The following is a 25,417-nucleotide window of genomic DNA, read 5'->3' on the forward strand; positions in this document are numbered from 1 at the left end:
TCTTACGGATGTTTAGCGTAAGGCCCTTGTTTTCATACGCCTCAGTAAATACGTCAATTATGTCGTAGAGTTCAGCCTCTATGTGCACAGACGTAGGCGTCGTCCACGTACTATAGCTCGACGACAGAGGTTGGGGTGGTCTTCGACCTGGCCTGGAGATGGCAACAGTTGAACAGCTTCCCATTGGTTCTGTAGTTTAGTTCCACTCCAGTGGGGAGTTTATTGACTGAGATGGAGCATGGCAGCAAGGAAGATTGAGAAGAGGGTTGGGACGATGATGCAGCCCTGTTTGACCCCGGTCCGGATGTGAATTGGGTCTTTAATGGATCTGTTGGTAAGGATCACGGCCTGCATGTCGTCGTGGAGCAGGCAGAGGATGTTGACAAACGGAGGAGGACGCTCCATAGACCCTCGCGGCTGACAGTATCAAAAGGCCTTTGTAAGGTCGAAGACGACCATATACAAGGGCTGGTGCTGCTCCCTGCATTTTTCCTGCAGCTGTCACGTTGCAAAAGCATTTCTGAGCCTTAAGCAACAACCCAACTCTGGAGCAACAATGCAACATTACAGGCGGCTCAAGACTAAGGTCCAACATAAAACCCGGGACCTAAAGAACAAGTGGTAGATGGAGAAAGCACAGGAGATACAACAACTGGCTGACAGCCATGATGTGCGAGGATTCAAGGCCACATGCGGTCCAAACTTCAAAGGCCCCATCCCACTACTGGCCAAGAGCAGGGATACACTCATCAAGGACATTGAGGCAGTCAAGGCCCACTGGAAGGAGCACTTTGAAGATCTCCTCAATCGAGACTCTGCCTTTGACTCGAGTATTCTCTACTCCATTCCGCAGCATGCAATCCGCCACCACCTCAGTAAAGCCCCAACGCCGCACGAGGTAAGAAAAGCCATAAGACAGCTCAAGAACAACAAGGCTACAGGAGCGGATGAAATCCTTGCTGAGGCACTAAAGGCACAGATACATGACCTCATCTCTCTCATGTGGAGGGAGGAGAGCATGTCAGGAGATCTGAGATCCAGCGATCATGACCATCTTTTAAAAAGGGGACAAGTCCGACTGCGGCAACTAGAGGAATCTCCCTGCTATCAGCCATTGGGAAAGTTGTCGCTCGAGTCCTCCTCAACCTGTGGCCGAGGAGCTCCTCCCGGAGTCACAGTGCGGATTTCATCCTCTACTGAAGCACCTTGGGACATTTTACCATGTTAAAGGCACTATATAAATGCAATTGTTATTATTGTCAAACCAGTCAACTTCCTTCCCCCTCGTATTTTAAGTAATTCTTGTTTATTGGTGTATAACCAAATCACATTTCATCTAAAATATTCCAAATTGCATTCCAGCAACTACCAATGGATCCCCACCTTCTCTTTTGTTCCTTTGAAAGTAAAAAAGTGTAGAAACTAGGAAACTGGATGACAAGTGGTTTACACATTAAGCCTGTCATCACTGGAAACTTGTTTCAAATGCAGCCTAGACAGATGGGATGAAACCCTCCTGTCTGCTGATTGTAATGCTGTGTAACACTGCAAGGGTCCCATGTGAAATAATTTGGGTAGACCCAATCCGGTTCCTGTGGGCATGGGCTTATAGCACTGACTCGTCATCTCAGGAAGGAGGCCACAGGTTGGCAGTGGCAAATGGATCACACTGGTGCATTCGGGGGCATGTTGGGACAGGGTAGGGGCTTTGCTCTATTCCTGCTGTGCTGTACCTGACCTTGGGAGTGCTCTATTCTGACACTTGTTCCCATCTTCCATGCATGGCCCAACACAACTCATTGAAATTCACCTCAGGTACACTTCCCTCTCCATCCCCCGCCTCAGAGTACTTGAAAATCACCACTGTACTGTGAAGCTGATGCAACGTTTTCAATAACCCACAGTACAACTCCCTGAAGCCATCGTACAGGCTTGGACTGACCCACCTGCTCCTTCCTATTCCGCAGCAACTGCAATCACACAAATGCTAAATGGCAAGAATGGAAACCAAACAAAATCCAAATTACTGAGAACTTTTTAAAAATATATATATTTAGGTTAAATATTTCAACTATGTTTCTTTGCCTGTGAGCAATGCCATGGGTTAAAGTTTAAAGTAGCCTGTGTTTGTCTTCTACTCTAATATGTGCAGTCCAAAGAGCAGAATTATAAACAAAGATTTTCAAGTTTTATTGCTATCCTGTAATACCAAGCCCTTCATTTTTGGTTCCAAAGCAAATCGAGAAACTCAAAGGGCATTTCCAACATACACTAGAACAGCAGAAAGTAGAGAGAACTGGGGCAGAGTTTGGGCACAAACTGATCAGGACATCAATCTGTATCCTTTTCTCTAACTTCCTGCAACGTTTTCAACTTTAGAACAGAGCTCATGTGAATTTGTAAAGATGCAATTGGAAACCTTTTTAAAAACTGCAAAGGTAATTTACAGAACAGATTTTCATCCCATTGTTATGCATGAAAAAAATACACCTTCACAGTTGACTTTACTGTACAAGGTCAGCTAGTCCTTTAAACATACAATCCTCACACAACTTTACATGTACACCATGAGCCCATCTACTCAAAGCAAAAGTATTCGGCGAAACTTTCAACGTTGGTGATGGTGTAAAGCAGGCGGTGTCGGAACAGCTGCCATTACATACTCCGCCCGGTTTCCTTTTCCATTTAACTTCAATGAATAGGCAAATCGGGTGGGGTACATAATGGCTGGTCGATCCACTACCTCCTACTTTATACCCTCACCAAAGTTGAAAGGTTGCCCATTGTGTGGATTTATCATTTTAAAACAACTAGCTTCTTGTTCTGAACACAATGATTTTTTGTTTATGGAGTGCAGTTCCATTTGTGCTGGTCATCCTCTCGTACCTCAACCAAGTGACCATTAGCAATGCCTCAACATTAGTACCTCAGCTGTCTCATTCAACAGCACAGCACTACCCAAGTACTGCACTTAAATATCAACTTAGTATGTGCCCAAGTCTCTGGAGAGGGGCTTCTTACTTGGAAGCAAGAGTGCCATCATTGAGCCACAACCAACACCTTGATAGATGCTTGATACGTACAATAAATATTGCACATATATGCATCGCTGAGCTCAAGTATCGTTGGAGAGCATGCAGAAATCAAGCGCAGGCAGCGGAAGGAGCATGCGGCAAATCAGGCCGCTTGCCTACCCTCTCAACGACTATCTGTCCCACCTGTGACAGAGACTGTGGTTCTCGTATTGGACTGTACAGCCACCTAAGAACTCATGCTAAGAGTGGAAGCAAGTCTTCCTCGATTCCGAGGGACTGCCTATGATGATGATATATGCATAGGCACAAATTGACATTTAGACACTACATATTTATCTGAAGAGCACCCACTTGCAGGCTTACTCAGTTTTTACGGTGCCAAGATTAATATCAAACATTAGCTACTTCAAGACACAAGGGGGAAATCTTTGCCTAGACCTTTCTGAAGCAGTCATTATATAGGTGCAATGCTGCAGCAAAAAGTACTCTCTACTTTGCAGATATCTCAACTGCTTTCAGCCAAATGCCTGCTTCAAGGGTCTGTGTATCACCACTAAACAGGAATGCAAGGTATCATAGCCACAAGCATAGTCCATAAAGGCAGATTAATTATCCTCTTAGGATTACCACCAAATATTCAAATTGGTTCCTCTGGTACATCGTAAATGAACTGAGCGATTTCTGGTTATTTTACTCAAGGGAATCATTGGTATTTAACCACACAGGTTAAGCGCAACTTCAAGGCATGGCTTATAAACGTGAGCCAAAGATTTTGTCCTTCAGAACACAGCCAAGAGACACACAAGTCAAATTGTTTAGTTTCATGATAGTAGGATTTTTAACTCGCAGCTGGATAAGCAATTTCATTAGGGTACAGTCGAGTTGCTGGTGCTAAGACAGTGACCCGTTGAGCGGTCATAGTTTTAAATAAATCAGAAGATGGCATAGTTGTGTCGTGATACACCCATGACAGTATTTAGACTTCTCGGTCGTGATTGTCTAAAAAAACAAATCCAAAGACTGGAGGGCCAACTTTTTTTTTTTAAAGTCTTGTTTCTGAAATGATGCCAGGAAGCACGAGGCACACCAAAAAAAGATATAATCTTAGCATACAATAGATTGCTAAGAAAGTTTTTTTTTTAAATCAGAAGAGGCATAATGGTGAAGTGAGAATTGAGGGAGGGCAGGGGAATGTGCTTACAGTTCATTTATTCGCAAAAAGATGTCACAGTGATAAATTAGCAAATTACTAGAGACAGCAGTAAAATAACCCCAAGCATTTGAGCAACCTGATTAATAAGAGTTTGTGCTAGCATTGCAGAGCACAATATAATTGTTTTTTTTATTAAATTGAGCAGGCCAAGGAGCATGGAATTTACTGCATTTCAGGCCCAGCACTTGAGGGGTAAATCTTTCGGCACAAATAACTCCCAAGAAATATTAATTTACACAGGTGCCTAACTCAGATTTAAATCGGAAAAACAAGATCGAGAGTCGGGTAGAGGAAAGAACAGGACTGCTGAAAATCCAATCATTTTATATTTAGTAATTTTTCAAAATCTTCACTTTTTTTCTGGAGCTAAAAAGTTAACCCTACCTTCATCTCTCCACAATTCTGTTGAGTGTTTCCAGCATTTTCTGTTTCAGCATCTGCAGTATTTTGTTTTATTATTTAATTCACTGCCACTTTTCTTCCAGGATTGTCCATCTTCTGCTTTCCTCTTCAATGTGATTTTTTTGTCTCTTACCCTGTTCACCTTCAATGCTAACGGTTTCCCTTCGTGTTTGATCAGGTTTTTGCTAAAACCCACTTTCACAACCACATCTCTTCTCAGCAACTGTCTGTCTCATTCCACATTGTTCCAATTTAAATTCCACCCTTCTCGTTTCGGATTCCTGATCGCAGGTATCTCCACGATAGTCAACGTGACTCAAACCACAGTTCTCGATGCTTCACAAGATCCACCCTCTCCACCATGCTCTCGACATTTCCTTTCAGCAACAAACTCAATTCATTTCAGAGCTGTCCCAGTCCTCAGTTCCATTTCACCCCTCGCCTCATCCGGCACTTTAATAAAAATACTTTTTACTTCCCATCAGGTGGAAGGGCCGCAAGCTTCAATGACTCTTTGATGCCATGCCTTTCCTGATCCCTCTTCCCCGTCTCTTTCTTCTGGCTCCACCGCTACTTCTAATGTCATCCCTTCTCGTATTTTCGCAATTCCCTCTGACCTACTAGCCCTCTCTGGCCCCGAATGATCCGTCCTCGGAAAGCTTCAGCTTCATCCCCTTACATCCCCACAATTCATTTTGAGCTCGATATGATGCTGAATTCTTCTTTTCCCATTTCTACCTCCCGGCACAGCAGACCCTTACTCCAGTCTTCAAAATGCCCGTTCCACCATGTGCCCTCCTTCTGGCTGCTTAATCTCTCAGTCTTTTCATTGAGAACTGCCAGTGTGACAGTAGTCATGTCAGTTTCTCCTCCATCACTCAAATGTATCCCGTTCTGAACTTGCGGCACCCCGTTCTCAGGTCCAAAACCGACATCGTTATCAAACCTACTGACAAGGAAGGTGTTATTTTTGAAGAGAGAAAGGTTGTCTACTGTGCAGAGGATGAACGCCAATTCTCTGACAATTCCCCCCATCTCCCCCAGGGCATGATTCCACTACCGAGCACCAAGCCATCATTGCCCAGACCATCACTGACCTCATCTCCAATGGAGATCGGTCCCTGCACCACGGCCTCCAACCTCAGTCCCCCAACTCCGCACAGCCCACTTCTACCTTAGAAACATAAAGATAGAAAATAGGTGCAGGAGTAGGCCATTCGGCCATTCAATGAGTTCATGGCTGAACATGCAACCTCAGTACCCCATTCCTGCTTTCTCACCATACCCCTTGATCCCCCTAGTAGAAAGGACTACATCTAACTCCTTTTTGAATATATTTACTGAATTGGCCTCAACAACTTTCTGTGGTAGAGAATTCCACAGGTTCACCACTCTCTGGGTGAAGAAGTTTCTCCTCATCTCGGTCCTAAATGGCTTACCCCTTATCCTTAGACTGTGACCCCTGGTTCTGGACTTCCCCAACATTGGGAACATTCTTCCTGCATCTAACCTGTCTAACCCCGTCAGAATTTTAAATGTTTCTATGAGGTCCCCTCTCATTCTTCTGAACTCCAGTGAATACAAGCCCAGTTGATCCAGTCTTTCTTGATATGTCAGTCCCACCATCCCGGGAATCAGTCTGGTGATCCATCGCTGCACTCCCTCAATAGCAAGAATGTCCTTCCTCAAGTTGGGAGACCAAAACTGTACACAATACTCCAGGTGTGGCCTCACCAAAGCCCTGTACAACTGCCCCTGTACTCAAATCCCCTCGCTATGAAGGCCAACATGCCATTTGCTTTCTTAACCGCCTGCTGTACCTGCATGCCAACCTTCAATGACTGATGTACCATGACACCCAGGTCTCGTTGCACCTCCCCTTTTCCTAATCTGTCACCATTCAGATAATAGTCTGTCTCTCTGTTTTTACCACCAAAGTGGATAACCTCACATTTATCCACATTATACTTCATCTGCCATGCATTTGCCCACTCACCTAAGCTATCCAAGTCACTCTGCAGCCTCACAGCATCCTCCTCGCAGCTCACACTGCCACCCAACTTAGTGTCATCTGCAAATTTGGAGATACTACATTTAATCCCCTCGTCCAAATCATTAATGTAGTGTAAACAGCTGGGGCCCCAGCACAGAACCTTGTAATACCCCACTAGTCACTGCCTGCCATTCTGAAAAGTACCCATTTACTCCTACTCTTTGCTTCCTGTCTGACAACCAGTTCTCAATCCATGTCAGCACACTACCCCCAATCCCATGTGCTTTAACTTTGCACATTAATCTCTTGTGTGGGACCTTGTCGAAAGCCTTCTGAAAGTCCAAATATACCACATCAACTGGTTCTCCCTTGTCCACTCTACTGAAAACATCCTCAAAAAATTCCAGAAGATTTGTCAAGCATGATTTCCCTTTCACAAATCCATGCTGACTTGGACCCATCATGTCACCTCTTTCCAAATGCGCTGCTATGACATCCTTAATAATTGATTCCATCATTTTACCCACTACTGACGTCAGGCTGACCGGTCTATAATTCCATGTTTTCTCTCTCCCTCCTTTTATTTTTAAAAAGTGGGGTTACATTGGCTACCCTCCACTCGATAGGAACTGATCCAGAGTCTATGGAATGTTGGAAAATGACTGTCAATGCATCCGCTATTTCCAAGGCCACCTCCTTAAGTACTCTGGGATGCAGTCCATCAGGCCCTGGGGATTTATCGGCCTTCAATCCCATCAATTTCCCCAACACAATTTCCCGACTAATAAAGATTTCCCTCAGTTCCTCCGTCTTACTAGACCCTCTGACCCCTTTTATATCCGGAAGGTTGTTTGTGTCCTCCTTAGTGAATACCAAACCAAAGTACTTGTTCAATTGGTCTGCCATTTCTTTGTTCCCTATTATGACTTCCCCTGATTCTGACTGCAGGGGACCTACGTTTGTCTTTACTAACCTTTTTCTCTTTACATATCTATAGAAGCTTTTGCAGTCAGTTTCAATGTTCCTTTCAAGCTTCCTCTCGTACTCTATTTTCCCTGCCCTAATCAAACCCTTTGTCCTCCTCTGCTGAGTTCTAAATTTCTCCCAGTCCCCAGGTTCACTGCTATTTCTGGCCAATTTGTATGCCATTTCCTTGGCTTTAATACTATCCCTGATTTCCCTTGATAGCCACCTTCCCTTTTTTATTTTTACGCCAGACAGGGATGTACAATTGTTGTAATTCATCCATGTGGTCTCTAAATGTCTGCCATTGCCCATCCACTGTCAAATCCCTTAAGTATCATTCGCCAATCTATCCTAGCCAATTCACACCTCATACCTTCAAAGTTACCCTTATTTAAGTTCTGGACCATGGTCTCTGAATTAACTTTCATTCTCCATCCTCCATCCTAATGCAGAATTCCACCATATTATGGTCACTCTTCCCCAAGGGGCCTCGCACAACGAGATTGCTAATTAATCCTCTCTCATTACTCAACACCCAGTCTAAGATGGCCTCCCCTCTAGTTGGTTCCTCGACATATTGGTCTAGAAAACCATCCCTTATGCACTCCAGGAAATCCTCCTCCACCGTATTGCTTCCAGTTTGGTTAGCCCAATCTATATGCATATTAAAGTCACCTATGATAACTGCTGCACCTTTATTGCATGCACCCCTAATTTCCTGTTTGATGCCCTCCCCAACATCACTACCACTGTTTGGAGATCTGTACACAACTCCCACGGACTTTTTTGCCCTTTGGTGTTCTGCAGCTCTACCCATATAGATTCCACATCATCCAAGCTAATGTCCTTCCTAACTATTGCATTAATCTCCTCTTTAACCAGCAATGCTACCCCACCTTTTCCTTTTATTCTATCCTTCCTGAATGTTGAATACCCATGGATGTTGAGTTCCCAGCCCTGATCATCCTGGAGCCACGTCTCCGTAATCCCAATCACATCATATCCGTTAACATCTATTTGCACAATTAATTCATCCACCTTATTACGGATACTCCTTGCATTAAGACACAAAGCCTTCAGGCTTGTTTTTTTTTTAAACACCCTTTGTCCTTTTAGAATTATGATGTAGTATGGCCCTTTTTGTTTCTTGCCTTTGTTTACTCGGCCTTCCACTATTGCTTTTTACCTTTCTACCATCTGTTTCTGACTCCATATTACTTCGCCCTATCTCGCTGCATAGGTTCCCATCCTCCTGCCATATTAGTTTAAACACTCCCGAACTGCATTAGCAAATGTTACCCCTAGGACATCAGTTCCTTCACCCCAAAGTCCAGGGTTTGGACAAGAGGTAAATCGATCTGAAACAATAACCCCAACTTCCTCTCTTGGCAGATGCTGCCTGACCTGCTGAATGTTTCTACCATTCTTTTTTATTTCTGATTTCCAGCATTTGCACTATTTTGCTCGTCATTGTTTGTGACAATGCAGCAGAGCAATGTAATAAAATCCAAGTTTTTTAAAATATTGAAATGAGTCCCAAAGGTAAAAAGAAAGGTGAAGGTTCTTGGTGCAGGGCATCACCAGTGTGGGAAAGGCCACAAAAGACCAGGTAGGAAGGATGCAATGATTAGGTGACCCACATGTTTGTGTTTCAAAAGTCTGAAGATTATACAGCCAAGAGCCTGGTCAACATTTGTCCCTCAACCAACCTCCTTCAGCTTCCATTTTTTCCCTCTTTACACACTGTGCCTTAGAAATATCATCTGTAGATGCAGAGTCAGTTACCCTCATTTCTATGTTATCAGATGTCTTACTTGACACCAAGTTGTGCATGAGCCAGAAACTCCTCCAGTGAAATACTGGGTAAACCAAAGCCATCTTATTTGCCTGCCACCAAAAACATCATACCCTTGCCCCTGATTCAGTTACCAACCTAACCCCCCTCCCAGTTGTTCGCTCAGGTGGAACCAGGTAGTTCATAACCTGTGTCCAGTTCAACCCTGAGCAGAGCTTCAAACCCTATATGCTATTCATTATTACAGCATACTTCATCCCTTACAACACTGTCCCTTGACCATGCTTTTGTTACCTCAAGTTTAGACTTCTCAAATGCCCTCTTAAACATCTCCCTCTCCAAACCTCAACTTACTGCACTAGGTCATGCATGTCCATCTCACACATTAATTTCCAGTGGCTCATCTCCCACCTCACAATTCAAATTCTTCATTGTCATTTACAAATCCCTCTATCGCCTTGCCTCACCCGATATCTGCAGTGTCCTTCAGCCATACCCTATGATCCTTTGACACTGGTTTCCAGTGCATCCACACCCCAGCGAACATTCTTAATTTAGTTGCAGCTTTCAGTTTAAAAAAAAAAAATTTGGCATGGGATGTGGACATCGCTGGCAAAGCCAGCATTTATTGCCCATCCCTAATTGCCCTCAAGAAGGTGGTAGTGAGCCGCCATCTTGAACCGCTGCAGTCCATGTAGTGAAGGCACTCCCAATATGTTGTTCGGAAGGAAGTTCCAGGATTTTGACCCAGCAACAATGAAGGAACAGCGATATATTTCCAAATCAGGATGGTGTGAAGACAAGCCGGGCAGTTCTCTTGGTCAACATTTATCACTTCAACATCTCAAAAACAGATTATCTCAATGCTGTTTGAGACCTAGCTGTGCACAATTTAGCTGCCACATTTTACAACACCACCAAGATGCTTTGGGATGTTCCGAGGTCTTGAAAGGTGCTATATAAATGCAAGCTCCATTTCTTTTGTTATTACAGTATTTAAAACCACAGCGTTGAAGGCTCACCAACATTCTCATCGTTATACCAGCACATTCTCTTCACATTGCCTTCTCATTCCCTCTCCCCACGTAATGATTTTCCAAAAATTATTTCCCCAGCTGAAGAGTAAAAGCTTAATTTAATCCAACCTTCCAAAAATTGACAACATATTTCCTTTAGAAGAAACCTTACATCATTTTGTCAGTTCCACTAATTAAACAGCAATTTGAGACCCTCCCAAAATAAATGTTTGAGTGACACTTAGGAATGACAATATTCGCTTTTCAATCCTGCATTTCTACCAGATGTGGTTTTTCCAAATTTAAGGCTTGATGACAAAAGCCATGATGTTCACTTTGTAAATATACGCACATGTATTACATTAAAAGCCTGAAAGAGACTTACCCTTGGACAAAATCAACAGCACAGAACCAGGCCATTTAAATCATCATGCTTGTGGCAGTGCAAAGGTAGCTATCTGCTCCGATCCCATTTCCCTGCCCTGTCACCAAACTAGTCTATATTCTCGGTTTTCAAATCCCTATTCAAATTCCCTTCGAAATAATGTTTAGTCTCTGCTACAGATGGCACCAATTTCAGCTGTGGCTCAGTGAGTAGCACTCTCGCCTTGGAGTCAGAAGATTGTGGGTTCAAGTTCCACTCCAGGGACTTGAGCACAAAAATCTAGGCTGACACTTCAATGCAGTGCTGAGGGAGTGCTACTCTGTCGGAGGTGCTGTGTTTTGGGTGGGCCGTTAAACTGAGCTCGAGTGGACATAAAAGACCCATGACACTATTTCGAAGTAGAGCAGGGGAGTTATTCCCGGTGTGTTGGCCAATAGTTATGTGAATCAACAGGACAAAAAACATTACCCAGTCATTATCACATTGCTGTTATGGGAGTTTGCTTGTGCGGAAATTTGCTGCCGCGTTTCCTACATTTCAACAGTGACCACTTCAAAAGTACTTCATTGGCTGCAAAGCGCTTTGAGACATCCGGTGGGTGTGAAATGTGCAATATAAATCCAAGACTTTCTTTCGGTTATGTCTTTAGATGCTCTGATAATGACTCCACGAGGCAATGTGTTGTACTTGAACTGTAGTGACCTTAATCCTTTATTGATAACTCCAGAGTGAGGATAACACATTGGTGGCCTGCCTTTTATACTAGGCCTGGCACACATGTACAGGTAACCTACGAGTCTCCCACTGAGATGCTCCCTGGTAATAGTACAAGCAGTAACCGTGTAGGATACATGGCACTTTCTTTCTAGCATTCCACTTTCTATTAGCCTGGTGTGTGAAAATGTTTCTTCTAATTTTTTCCATTGTCACCGGAATGATAATCCTCCATCTATGCCCTTGTTTCGCAATATTTTTCACAATGGTTTCCTATGAGCTGATTAGGAAAACCATTTCCTCTATGCAGGTAACTGCCCCTAGTTCCAATGGATTGATAATATGCAATAAATTGATAATCTGAGCTCAGCTTACCCAATGTTATACCACTTGCCTGGGAATCCACATATGACTACAGGTGGGTGGCTTCATAAGTGCAAGTTCACCCAGCTCCACCAACATTCAAAACACCAGTGTAGATCAGCAGCAGCAGCATTACTCTGCAATTCATTTTTATTGACAATCATAATTGATGTCCTTTGTAGATCACGATAAGTTCAAGAACTGATTCATTCAAAATGATTACAGTAAATGATTAAAAGTCCTTCAAAAACTTGGTAAAAAGCAAATCTAACTTGTGTGTCAGCCATGGCTCACTGGGCAGCACTCTCGCCCGAGTCAGAAGGTTGTTGGTTCAAATCCCACTCCAGAGACTTGAGCATATAATCCAGACTGACACTCCAATGCAGTGCTGAGGGAGAGCTGCACTGTCGGAGGTGTTGTCTTTCAGATGAGACGCTAAACCGAGGCCCCATCTGTCCTCTCAGGTGGATGCAAAAGATCCCATGGCACTATTTTGAAGAAGAGCGGGGGAAGTATCCCTGTTGCCCTGGCAAATATTTATCTCAAACACAACAAAAACAGATTATCTGCTTATAAAATTGCTGTTTGTGGGAGCTTGCAGTGCCCAAATTGGCTGCCGTGTTGCCTACATTACAACAGTGGCTACACTTCAAAAAAGCACTTCATTGGCTGTAAAGCGCTTTGAGAGGTCCTGAAGTAATGAAAGACACTATATAAATGCAAGCATTTCTTTTTTCCAGGTTGTAAAAGGGATATCGTGTTCATGAAGCCATCAGCATTTTTTTTTAAATGCACAACAACCGTTTTATTTGTGCAAGATCTATATTCTTCTACCTCGGTCACAACAAAATCAGACGCAAGTGATGGGATGATGAATCAAACTGATCCAACAGCCATCGTCTGGAAACAAAAAAATGGTCTCAAATAGCAAAATATTGGAAATGTTGGAAATCAAACAAAAATGCAAAAAGCTGGAAACACACACTGGAAACAATCAGCACCTATGGAGAACATAGTCAAATGTTTGGGGTTGTTAGCCTTTCAGCTTTTTCCTGTTTGTTGCAAAAAGAAATCGGAGTTTCACAGTGAATAAAATTTAACTGCCAAATGGCTCTGTCCAAAATCACATTGAACATGCACCATTTTCTTTTTAATTACTATGACTTTCTGATGCTTCTTATAAAGATTCAGCATTCTCATTCATTCTCTCCCCATTTTACCCAACCCAACACAGAATCATAGACATTTACAGCACGGAAGGAGGCCATTTCGACCCATCGTGTCCACATCTGCCGATAAAGAACTTTCCAGTCTAATCCCATTTTCCAACTCTTGGTCCATAGCCTTATAGGTTACGGCACTTCTAGTGCACATCTAAAAGTACTTTTTAAATGTGGTAAGAGTTCCTGCCTCTACCACCCTTTCAGGCAGTGAGTTTTCCACCCTCTGGGTGAAAACATTTCCCCTCAAATCCCCCCCCTCTCTGCTAAGGGAAATAGGTGCTTCCTATCCACTCTGTCCAGGCCCCTCAGAAGATGGTCAGAGATGCTCCAAAAAGGGCAGAGTTAAGTTTAATTTGTTTCAATATAAAAACAGATGCCAAAAAAGAGTTTAAAAGCTGAAGAAAGGAAATAATTTTAAAAACAAAAAATGTGTAGTGAGCAGACTAATAAACTGTAGGCAAAAATTGGCTTATGGAGCAAGTGTACATTTCCATTAACGAGGCAGTGTTCTTTTGAAAACCATGTCTCCATGTGGGGGGGGGGGGGGAATGGGGGGAAAGGAGTAATTGGCATAAGACAAAAGCAGCAGAGGTTTACTAAACAACTACCATCACATGTAAAATGAATATCAAGGCTGCTCCAATACTGACCCTTCCCACAGCACCTTCCCGTGCAAACGCAGGAGATGCAACACCTTTTACCTTCTCCCTTCCCACTGTCCAGGGCCTCAAACACTCCTTCCAAGTGAAACAGTGATTTACTTGTACTTCTTTCAATTTAGTATTCTGTATTCGCTGCTCACTATGCGGTCTCTACGTTGGGGAGACCAAACACAGATTGGGTGACCGCTTTGTAAAACAGCTCCGTTCAGTCCGTAAGTGTGACCCAGAGCTTCCGGTCGCCTGTCACTCTGACCTCTCCATCCTCGGTCTTACACTGTTCCAATGAAGCTCAACGCAAGCTCGAGGAACAGCAACTCATTTTTCATTTAGGTACTTCAGCCTTCTGGACAAGAGTTCAACAATTTCAAACCATAATCTCTGCCCCCATTATTTTTTTCTTTCCCACGACAGTTGTTGATTCTGCCATCTCCATTTACACCCTATCTAGACTCATCTTTTGTATCTTAACATATCCCATTACCATTTTCTTTTGCCTTGCACCATCATCCCTTTCATCTCAATCACTCCTGCCTTCCACCCTATCACAGACCTTCCCTTTTGTTCTTCCCACCCCCCTTTCCCCACCCCTATATTTGCTTAAAAACCTGTTACTTCTCTAATTTTTCCAGTTCAGATGAAGGGTCAGCGACCCAAAATGTTAACCCTGTTTCTCTCTCCACAGATGCTGCCTGACCTGCTGAGTATTGCCAACATTTTCTGTCCATACCCCAATGGTAGTTTCATGAACATATTGGGTCAAACAACAGGGAAGACTATTAGCTACAACAGTGCAGCATTGAGATTTAAATCCCAATCCCCACCAACTCTAAGAGGGAATTTGCTACTTTCAAATTCAATTGGGAGAACCAAGTTATAGTTAGACAAAAAAAAGCTTCCAGCACTACCAAAGTACCAAGAGTAATTGGCTTGTTAAGATTGGTTCCAAATTTAAAACCAACTTTGAAAGGTAACTACTTTTCTCATCGCCAACATGATTCTCTGATCTGTTAGCTCGAATCTCCCATGCCTAGTGGAATGAAAGTTATTCAGAGACTGCCACCACTCAAATTGTCCAATGGGAAGAGCTTAAGTGTCACAAGTTAATTCACCACCTCGCTGTGCAGGAAACCATCTCATTTAATCTGAACAGTGCCCCAAGTAGCTGGTAAATCACAATGTCAGGAAAAATTCACATCCTCTATTCTGTCAGCTTATGAAACACAAAAAGTGCAGATTTGCTAAAGATCTTAGATCATTTTAGGACTTCAGGGAGAACAGTAATAATTCAACTACAAAAAGCACCTCCTCTGGGAAGGTGCAGGTGTGGAAAGGAGATGTTATTTCCAATTTAAAAAGTACTCCCTCCATTAAAGGTTACAAAATGTAGTTCTTCCAAGGGGTAGGTCCAAAAGCATCATATGGAAAAATGCAATATTGGGTCTGACTGAAAGACACCCATTCAGCTACTTAATATTAAGAGCGCAGGTGAAAATAAATATTATTTTCAACTCCTGAATGCTGGTCCCAGTACTGTGGCACACTTCAAATGCTCAGTACTGACTGGGAAATTGTCCAAACAGCATCAAGCTTCTAAAGTGCATTTCAACACCTAACAGGCATGAAAAAAAAAGAGCAGTAATACCCAAGATTTAATTTTAAAAAGTGGTAATAAAAAAAAAGGGCTCTCAAGGCGAGATATTTGGCAATGTTCCCTGCACCAAATTTTCTCTCCTCTCCTGAAGGCACCGTCAGGGTACAGTTCGGTTAAGAAAACAGACTTGCATTTATAGTGCTCTTCATGACCACCGGACATCCCAAAGCACTTTACAGCCAATGAAGTACTTTTTTTGAAGTGTAGTTACTGGTGTCATGTGGGAGAAACAGCAGCCAAATTGCACAGAGCAAGCTCCCACAAACAGCAATGTGATGATGATGACCAGATAATCTGTTTCAGTGATGTTGATGGAGGGATAAATGTTGGCCAGGACAGCAGGGAGAACTCCCTGCTCTTCTTTGAAATAGTGCCATGGGATCTTCTCCGCCCATCTGAGAGCAGACGAGGCCTCGGTTTAATGTCTCAACTGAAAGGTAGCACCTTGACTGTGCACCAGTCCCTCAGTACTGCACTGAAATGTCAGCCTAGATTGTTTTTTTATGCTCAAGTCTCTGAAGTGTGCCTTGAACCCACAACAGATGCTGGCAATTCCCTCTCCCTGGTATATCACCCACGACCATTCCTCATGCGTTAGCTTAGACTGGAAATAGGTTATTCCACCACGGAGGACATTATAGCCGAGGCGTTTCTCTCCTTACCAGACATCCACACATGAAAACTTTCAGATCAGAACAGTGAATAGCGATCACGAACCACATCCTTAGACAACAGGCTCGTCCACAGCCCAGAAGGGCTGCGACTTTGCAGCATTGCAATCTTTGTACAACAGATTTTTGGGGAGCGGGGATGGAGTTGTGAGGGCACATTTTGAAATGAAAGTATTCATATGTGAGCCTCAATGGCCTTCTTTGGAAATTTGTGCAATGTTAGTACAATTTAGGAAACTTCCAGTCTTGTCACGTCAGACACTTTCCCACCCCACCCAACATATTTTAACTGAGCTGCAGGCAAGAAAACATAACTACTCTGGTTAGAGAACAGGTTATATACTTGACCGATTCAAGATTTCTACGTGAGCACTATTAGCTAGTTCATTAATGGTCTGTGCTTTACTGAATCACAGGACAGAAATGGCTGAATGGAGAACTTCCTACCCATTTTGTGCGACTGTCAAAAATAGGTCAGTGAGGGGAAGAATTGTAAGCAGAGTTATCACTTCCTGCCCATTTATAAACATGCATGACAAGTCAACTTCATAGCCAAGGTCACTGAGGTACAGATCAAGCTCCCTATAAACTAAAAAGGACTCAAACTGATTGCACCTGGTAGACAGATGACAAACTCACGTGCACAAAATAAAAAGAATCAGCACAGCCCAAAAGACCAAAGTAAATTTTATTTTCATTAAACTGCTCTAGGATTAAACTAAGCCTAGGTCAGGCTCAAAATCTTCACAGGGAAAAAAAGTCGCCTCATGTAATGTTGCACTATTACAGAGTATCAATATCATCCATCATGTTGTGTGGCACTACCACAGTGCTAAATGGGAGAGATTCAGAACAGCTCAAAACTGGGCAGCCATGAGGCGCTGAGGGTCACCAGCAGCAGCAGAATTGTATTCCATCATAACCTGTAACCTCATAGCCTGGCATATCCCTTACTCTCATCACCATCAAGCCAGGAGACCAAACCTGGTTCAATGAGGAGTGCAGAAGAGCATATCAGGAATACCTAAAAAATAAGGTGCCAACCTGGGAAAAATGCAACACAGGACTACATGCATGCTAAAAAGCAGAAGCAGCATGCTCTAGACATAGCGAAGTGATTCCACAACCAACAGATCGAAACATAGAAACATAGAAAATAGGTGCAGGAGTAGGCCATTCGGCCCTTCTAGCCTGCACCGCCATTCAATGAGTTCGTGGCTGAACATGCAACTTCAGTACCCCCTTCCTATAGATCTGATCAAAGCGCTACAGTCCTGTCACATCCAGTCGTGAATGGTGGTGAACAATTGAACTAACAGAGGCGGCGGCTCGATGAACATCCCCATCCTCAATGAAGGAGGAGCCCAGCATGCAAGTGCAAAAGACAAGGTTGAAGTGTTTGCAACCACCTTCACCATCTTCAGCCAGAAGTGCCGAGTGGATGATCCATATCGGCCTCCTCTTGAGGTCCCCACCATCACAGAAGCCCGTCTTCAGCCAATTCAATTCACTCGACTCGATAGCAAGAAATGGATGAGCAAAGGTTATGGACCCCGACAACATCCTGGCTGTCATCTGAAGACTTATGCCTCTAGTACAGTACAGCTACAACACTGGCATCTACCTGACCATGTGGAAAACTGCTGTGTTATGTCCTGTCCACAAAAAGCAGGACAAAGCCAATCCGGCCAATTACTGTCCCATCAGTCTACTTTCAACCATCAAAGTGACAGAAGGTGTTGTCGACACTGCTATTAAGTGCCACTCACCAATGCTCAGTTTGGGTTCCGCCAGGACCACTAGGCTCCAGATCTCAAATCAGCCTTGGTCCAAACATGGACAAAGGAGCTAAATTCGAGGTGAGGGGAGTGACTGCCCTCGACATCAAGGTAGCATTTGACCAAGTGTAGCAACAAGGAGCCTCAGTAAAATTGAAGTCAATGGGAATCAGGGGGAAAACTGGCTGGAGTCATACCGAGCACAAATGAAGATGGTTGCGGTTGTTGGAGGTCAATCATCGCAGCCGCAGGACATTGCTGCACGAGTTCCTCAGGGCAGCGTCCTAGGCCCAACCACCTTCAGCTGCTTCATCAATGACCCTCCCTCCATCATAAGGTCAGACGTGGGGAGGTTCGCTGATGATTGCAGTGTTCAGTGCCATTCACATCTCTTCAGAAAACGAAGCATGGATGCATGCAGCAAGACCTGGATGACATTCAGGTTTGGGCTGATAAGTGGCAAGTAACATCCATGCCTCACAAGTGTCAGGCAATGACTATCTCCAACAAGAGAGTCTAACCACCGTCCCTTGACAATCAACAGCATTACCATCGCCAAATCCCCCACTATTAACATCGGGATCAGCCACATAAATACTATGGCTACAAGAGCAAGTCAGAGGCTGGGTATTCCACAGTAGTGTCTCACCTCCCGAGTCCCCAAAGCCTCTCCACCATCTAACAAGGCACAAGTCAGTAGTGTGATGGAACACGCTCCACTTGCCTGGATGAGTGCAGCTCCAACAACACCCAAGAAGCTCATCATCATCATAGGCAGTCCCTCGAAACGAAGATGACTTGCTTCCACACCAAAAAAGGGATGAGTTCAAAGGTGTTTCAATGAAGGACCTAATATTCCAGGTCTCAAACTACATCCTGAAGGGTGGAAGATGCCTCTGCGTGGATACACGAGCTTGACAGAGCTAGGTCTTGGTCCAGTGGCAAGGGTTATCCAAGACAACTGGAGACCTGTTCTGCTGCACGGACCTAGTGTGCACACATATCACAGTGTGGGTTGGCCCGTGTTGCCCCTGAACTCACGCCTCTCCTGAGCCCTGATCACGTCCTGGTACCTTGCTGTCAGACCCCGATTTCTGTCCTGTACCATCCACACATGCTGTGAAAACCTGTGGTCTCCCGACTGGTCCCAGAACCAGAGACTTCCTTTTCTATTGCTTTCAGACCTCCACAAACATCAGTTCAGACACATCTTGGGATCCCCACATATTGGTCCAAACCCTGGCACCCTTCAGACCGCTACCACCTTCTAGGACCCTCTGCACCTAATGCTGGCAGGCCCTAACACCTCCCCAAAACTCCACAACTTCCTCCCAGAGTTGACAAATTAAAGAAACCAACACCATCCAGGACAAAGCAGCCCACTTGATTGACACCCCATCCACCACCTTAAACATTCACTCCCATACCACTGGTGCACTGTGGCTGTAGTGTGCATCATCTACAAGACGCCAGCTTCTTGGCAGCAACACGCAATGCTTCCTCAACTACATTTTCTAAACCCGACCTCTACCACCTAGAAGGACAAGGGCAGCAGGTGGATGGGAACACCATCACCTCCAAGTTCTCCTCCAAGTCACACACCATCCTAACTTTGAAATACATCACCGTTCCTGGGTCAAAATCTTGGAGCTACCTCCCCAACACTATAGGAGTATCCTCACCATAGGAACTGCAGCAGTTCAGGAAGGTGTCTCACGACCACCTTCTCAAGGTCAATTAGGGATGGACACTAAATGCTGGCTTTGCCAGCGACACCCACATCCCAGGAATGAATAAAAGAAAGTTAAACAAACATATATATATGGATTTTTAGGCACAGTACTTGGTGAATTTAGAAAAACCTGTCCATGGCATTACTTTATCACTTTTTAAAATTGGCACGCCATTTTGTTTTCACATCTACTTTTAGCTATTTCTCATTTTACCCCTCAGCACTTCAGCATAGTACCAGGAAAAAGAAAGAAAAAGCTTCTGGTAGTCTAGCTCAGATCCATAAAAATGAAAATGAAATTAGTGGTCCATTCAGTTTCAGATTTTGTAGGGTCTTGCCAAACCAATTTGATCTCTGCTCTTAACCTCCAAGTCAAACATTGGAGCTGCCAAACGTAACTGTATTCAGATTTTTTTTTAAATAAAGTCAATTGCTGTCATTTTTCAGAATTTCAACTATATTGCTATGGGGGGGGGGGGGGGGGGGGCAGCGCAATACATATTTAAAAAGCTACTATTGAACTAAGTTACATTTACAGGACAGCAAGATTGTCAGGTACAGATTAGATTGCAGACAGCACATCTGAACTAGCAAGGATAGACAAAGATAGCTTGACATCCCAGCGATCACTCACACTCATTACTGTGCAACAACTCTTCACTTGCACACAGGGGTCATTGCTAAGTTTGGCTAGTGAATTTATTTACCCTGGGGAGTGAGTAAAGTTTGACTAAATGCTGACAATGGGAGCCAGGCTTTTTAAAAGCAGAAAGCCAGATGCAGCAAGGCAGCAAGGATGGAATACAGGAGAGGGGACTGCACTACATTTGAACTCAGTGCCCCCTGGGGTAGGGAGCAGAAAATTGGCATGGGTCCCCACTCTTAACTGCCATCCATTGACCACTGCTGAATGATCCTGTCCCAGAATGAAATAAGCTGACAATGCTGTCAAGATTCCTACCTGAAGAATTATTACTCCAAAGTAGTAGCAAAGTACACCTCACAAATGTGCAATCATCACACAAGACATCAGTATCTTCAGCCAGGGGCTGGAGGGAAGGTGGGGATAAAATTGGTGTGATAACCAATAGAAAAAGATGCTTACTGATCTGCTCCATTCATCAAGAAACACACTGGGGGAGAGGAAGGTAATAGTCATAAAGTGCATCTGTGTGTCAAGCGAGATAGTGTAAAGAATGTGTTTTTTTAAAATTGTGTATCAATATATCATCTGAATCTTATTGAATTATGCAAACCTACCATGAGAAATACTGCTTCCTACCACCTCCATTTCACACAAACTGAACCATTTAGCAATTCTACACAAAATGAACTACTATGAACTGACTAGTTTTTGTCACGAGGTTGAAGAGGTTTTAGCTTCTGACTAAAAATTAGACAGTCATAATTATCAGTAAAAATCAAGTCCCCCAGAGTTGAAATCTTCTCAACTATCAGCATGTGATACTCAGCTTCATTGTGTGATTGTCGATATTCTTTAAATTAAAAATAGAAATGGTATAGAAATTTAAGCAAAAATCAATTTAATCAAACTTTTCCTCGCAGCAAAACAAACGCTCCTAAAACCGATGCCATTCAAATCATACATGTTACTTTAGACTTTGCTTCACCAGCAATGCCAAGGAGGTTTCATTCACAAAGAAAATCAGAAAATATTGGAAATAAATAGATCAGCCTGCATCTGTGAAGAGTAAAAGCATGCTTACATTTCAGGTACCCTGTATAACCAATCATTCATCACAACCATTAACCTGTCTTTTCTTTTTACAGATACTGACTGACCTGCAGTCTATTTCCAACCTTTTCAGGTTTCACATTCACATCTCCAACATTTGCTGGTTTTCTTTTCTCTTATTATTTGTGCAGTAAAATTGACTGATCAGTTATATGGCACCAGATTCCCAAAGGTAACAAGAATTTCTTGCTAAGTCTATAACACAGCACAAAGACGACCTGTAGTCTGCAACCATGGCATGTCCCGTAGCAATACAAAACCTCATGTCTTGCCTATTCATCTAGAACAAATTAAAAACTTACAGCAGCACAAAATGTCTAATGTCACAAGATTTTTTATTCAAGGTGTACAATTCTTAGTCACCCAGTATAACTGCCTTCATTTTGTTTCTGCTCAATGGTTTACAGGTTACTCAAAACCACGTGACAAGAGCTATTTGAATTTGCATTCTATATTTTGGATCAATTCCTTACCATGGAAAGTGAAGTGCTAATAGGTTTGAGTTGAATAAGGCTTCTTGCATTGGAAGAATCACCTTGCCCTTAAAAAAAACCAACTATGGCAGCAATGGACTGAACAGACTGAGGCCAGATGAATGCAGAGAACCTGAGCTCAAACTAAGGGGACTGGGAACGAAATGCATAACTACATTTTAGCAAGCAAAAGGTCTGTTGGTATTTTGCCAATGCTTGGATGTTTTTGAACACTTTTTGAATCAATGATCAAATAAACATTGTAACTGTTTTGCATATTAATAACAAGATAATTATATTATTCTGGTGTGACTACATGCCCTGTACAATTGTAGTAAGACTCCTTCACTCTTGTACTCCAACCCCCTTGCAATAAAGGCCAACATACCATTTACCTTCCTAATTGCTTGCTGTACCAGTATGCGAACTCTCCATGTTCCCTGTACAAGGACACCTAAATCTCTCTGATCACCAACATTTAATAGCTTCTCACCATTTAAAAAATATTGTTTTTCTATTCTTCCTACCAAAGTGAATGACTCCTCAATTCCCCACATTATACTCCATCCGCCACCTTATCACCCACTCACGTAACGTATGTATATCCCTTTGCAGGCTCGGTGTCCTCCTCACAGCTTATTTGCCCACCTAACTTGGGCTGAAGTCACTTGGACATTGCAAGTGAACCAAATCAAACAGTCTATTATTCCCAATGAAACAAATTGACCCGTCTACAAGGGATTACTTGCTTTTAATCCAATTATGTTTCTGTTTGAAAACACCATAACTTTAATAACATATGATGTTGCATGTCATTTAGTATACGTGTACTGAATATAAAACTAATGTATAAATAAAGGTCAGCACACTTGAGCAATTTTTCACCTTTATAATTCTTTGAGATGTGACAAAGCTATAAAAATTCAAGCCTTTACAATAAATTCTAGCTCACAATTATTTAACTGCCATTTTTTGAACTGCTATATAGTTATTCATTTTTAGTATGTGTCTACCACAGACTTTTCATAAACTATTGTATTAAAGAGAAAATATATTGAAACAAATTACAAGGATGCTTTAAATCGGACATCTTATTTTGAAATTCTCAACTTCAGATTTTGTACATTAGAGTTTATAATTACCAGGTCACGTGACTCATTAAAATTATGCAAATTGGCCAAAAGCATTTCTCTAAAATGTAATATTTCAACAAATAGTCTGCTGAATAATACTAAACAAATTGCTCTAATTAGTATACCCAGAATTTAATAAATCATAGAAAGCAAAATTAATTTACTGGATAACAAAGAACTGAACTCCAGTACTGAACATGGCACTGTTTGCTATGAAGCAGTGCTACAATGAGGAACTAAAACAGCAACCTTATTGTTACACACATTTCAATATCATAACACAAATAGAAGTCACAGATTCCATGTGCAGACAAATGTAATTCTTGTGTTTTAACTTTTTCCTATGTGATCTTGTAACTACTACAATTAAGCATACACACATTAAATCTGGTCCACTTTCAGATCAGGTCAATTTTGACTCATTACTAAAAAGCCTACAAAAATGGAGATTTACAGTTGTATTATCCACATTACGGTACACATATGCACAGCCTAAATTACAAGTTATATTACAACGTAACACTATTAGCCTTAAATAGGCAAGTATAGTTATCCTTTATAAATATGGTGTAGACTTTATATACAACGCACAGCACGATGTATGTGTAAATATTTGAATGTTCATTGCGTGCGAATGAGTATATTTTCAGGATGTCTATGCGAATCATGTCCACATTTGTAATCGTGTACATATTTCTATGTACAGTACAGCACATTTTATAATGAATAAATGTACTAATACATTTTGATTGCAGGAATGGACGCTATGACGGGTTCATTTTAAGGATTAAGTATTGCGGGGCAGAGGAGGCGAGAGAAAGGCAGAGGGAGGCCGGCGGTTCCGGGTGTGTGAGGGAGCGAAGGAGGGGAGCAGAGGCGGAGTGTGAAGGCTGAGTGGGGAGGGGATTGAAATCAGCGGCGGGGTGGATTATGAATTTTATGGTGACCCCATCCCCCCCCCCCCCCCCCGCCCGCCCGCCCATCCCCGGAGCAGCCCCCGGCCTCACTGTTCCACGGAGGCCCCCTCCCCCAGGCAGTCCCCGGGTTTCCGGCCCACCGGGTGAACCAGCCCCAACCTTTCCACACCCGGCTCGGCCTTTTCACCCAGGCCCTGCGAGGCAAAGGCCCCGGGGTCCCGCGTTCAACTCCATCCCTACTCCCACCGCTTCACTTGCCGCCTCCCCTCACCCGATTCATCGCCCACCCCTCCCGGGCTCCGGTGTCACTCCCAGGCCGGGGCTTCCAACCGGCCCCCGGCTCGGTCTTTTCTCTCCCCCACCCCCACCCCCACCAAACCAACACCGCGTCCTTCTTTCTCTTGGAGATCAGCCGGGGCCCTCAAGTGCCCAAGAGCAGAAGCAACGGGGGGGGGGGGGGGGGTGGAAGCCCAAGCCCCGGCCAGACGAACCGGTTCAGCCTCCTCCCTTTCCCCGGGCCCGCACTGACTCACCGTTTAACCGGGACACCTGCAGCACGGCGCCCGAGGTGCCGTCGATGACTTTGACGGTGGAGCGGCTGGTGACGGCCAGGATGGCGTTGAGGGACGGGTGGTAGGCCAGGCTGCGCAGCCCTTCTTCGCAGCTCAGGCAGCCGTCGCGGGTGACGAGCCACTCGGACTCGGCCGCCGCCGCCGCCATATTGGAAGCAGCTCTCAAACAGGAAGAGCCGGCCCGCCGCCAACTTTAACCCCGGCAGCGCTCGTCACAAGGCGCCTGGCAACCGCACAGGAAGCGACGGCACGTCACCGGCAGGGGGGTTCGCGAGGGGGCAAACCCGGGGGAAGAGATTGGTGTAAACCCGAAAGGGATTGGTGTAAACCCTGGGGGGGGGTGGGGGAGGAGAGATTGGTGTAAACCCGGGGGGAGGGGGGTGGGGGAGGAGAGATTGGTGTAAACCCGGGGGGGGGGGGGAGGAGGAATTGGTGTAAACCCGGGGGGGGGGAGGAGAGATTGGTGTAAACCCGGGGGGGGGGGGGGTGGGGGAGGAGAGATTGGTGTAAACCTGGGGGGGGGGGGGGGAGGAGAGATTGGTGTAAACCCGGGGGGGGGAGTAATTGGTGTAAACCTGGGGGGGGGGGTGGAGAGATTGGTGTAAACCCGGGGGGGGGGTGGGGGAGGAGAGATTGGTGTAAACCCGGGGGGGGGGGAGAAGGAATTGGTGTAAACCCGGGGGGGGAGGAGAGATTGGTGTAAACCCGGGGGGGGGGAGGAGAGATTGGTGTAAAACCCGGGGGGGGGGGGGGGAGGAGAGATTGGTGTAAACCCGGGGGGGGGGGGAGGAGGAGGAATTGGTGTAAACCCGGGGGGGGGGGAGGAGAGATTGGTGTAAACCCGGGGGGGGGGGGGATTGGTATAAACCCGGGGGGGGGTGGAGGAGGAGAGATTGGTGTAAACCCGGGGGGGGGGGGAGGGGGGATTGGTGTAAACCCGGGGGGAAGGGGAGGGGGGATTGGTGTA

General features: G+C 44.3%; 1 protein-coding gene across 4 annotated transcripts in view; it reads right to left on the reverse strand.

Moving 5' to 3' along the window:
* birc6 (baculoviral IAP repeat containing 6) overlaps positions 1-24,610 on the reverse strand; it is a 326,307-nt gene extending 301,697 nt beyond the window's left edge. For 3 of the 4 annotated variants that reach the window (XM_070889261.1, XM_070889260.1, XM_070889259.1), the window contains exon 1: positions 24,412-24,605. In XM_070889261.1, coding sequence (XP_070745362.1) covers positions 24,412-24,598 — 187 coding nt within the window. In that variant the 5' untranslated portion in view covers positions 24,599-24,605. Of the gene's footprint in view, positions 1-24,411 lie in introns of all 4 variants that reach the window. The other variant, XM_070889262.1, reaches the window with a different exon arrangement.
* Between the last annotated feature and the right edge of the window lie 807 nt (positions 24,611-25,417).

This window comes from Pristiophorus japonicus, chromosome 9 (genome assembly GCF_044704955.1).
Source record: "Pristiophorus japonicus isolate sPriJap1 chromosome 9, sPriJap1.hap1, whole genome shotgun sequence".
NCBI lineage: Eukaryota > Metazoa > Chordata > Chondrichthyes > Pristiophoridae > Pristiophorus > Pristiophorus japonicus.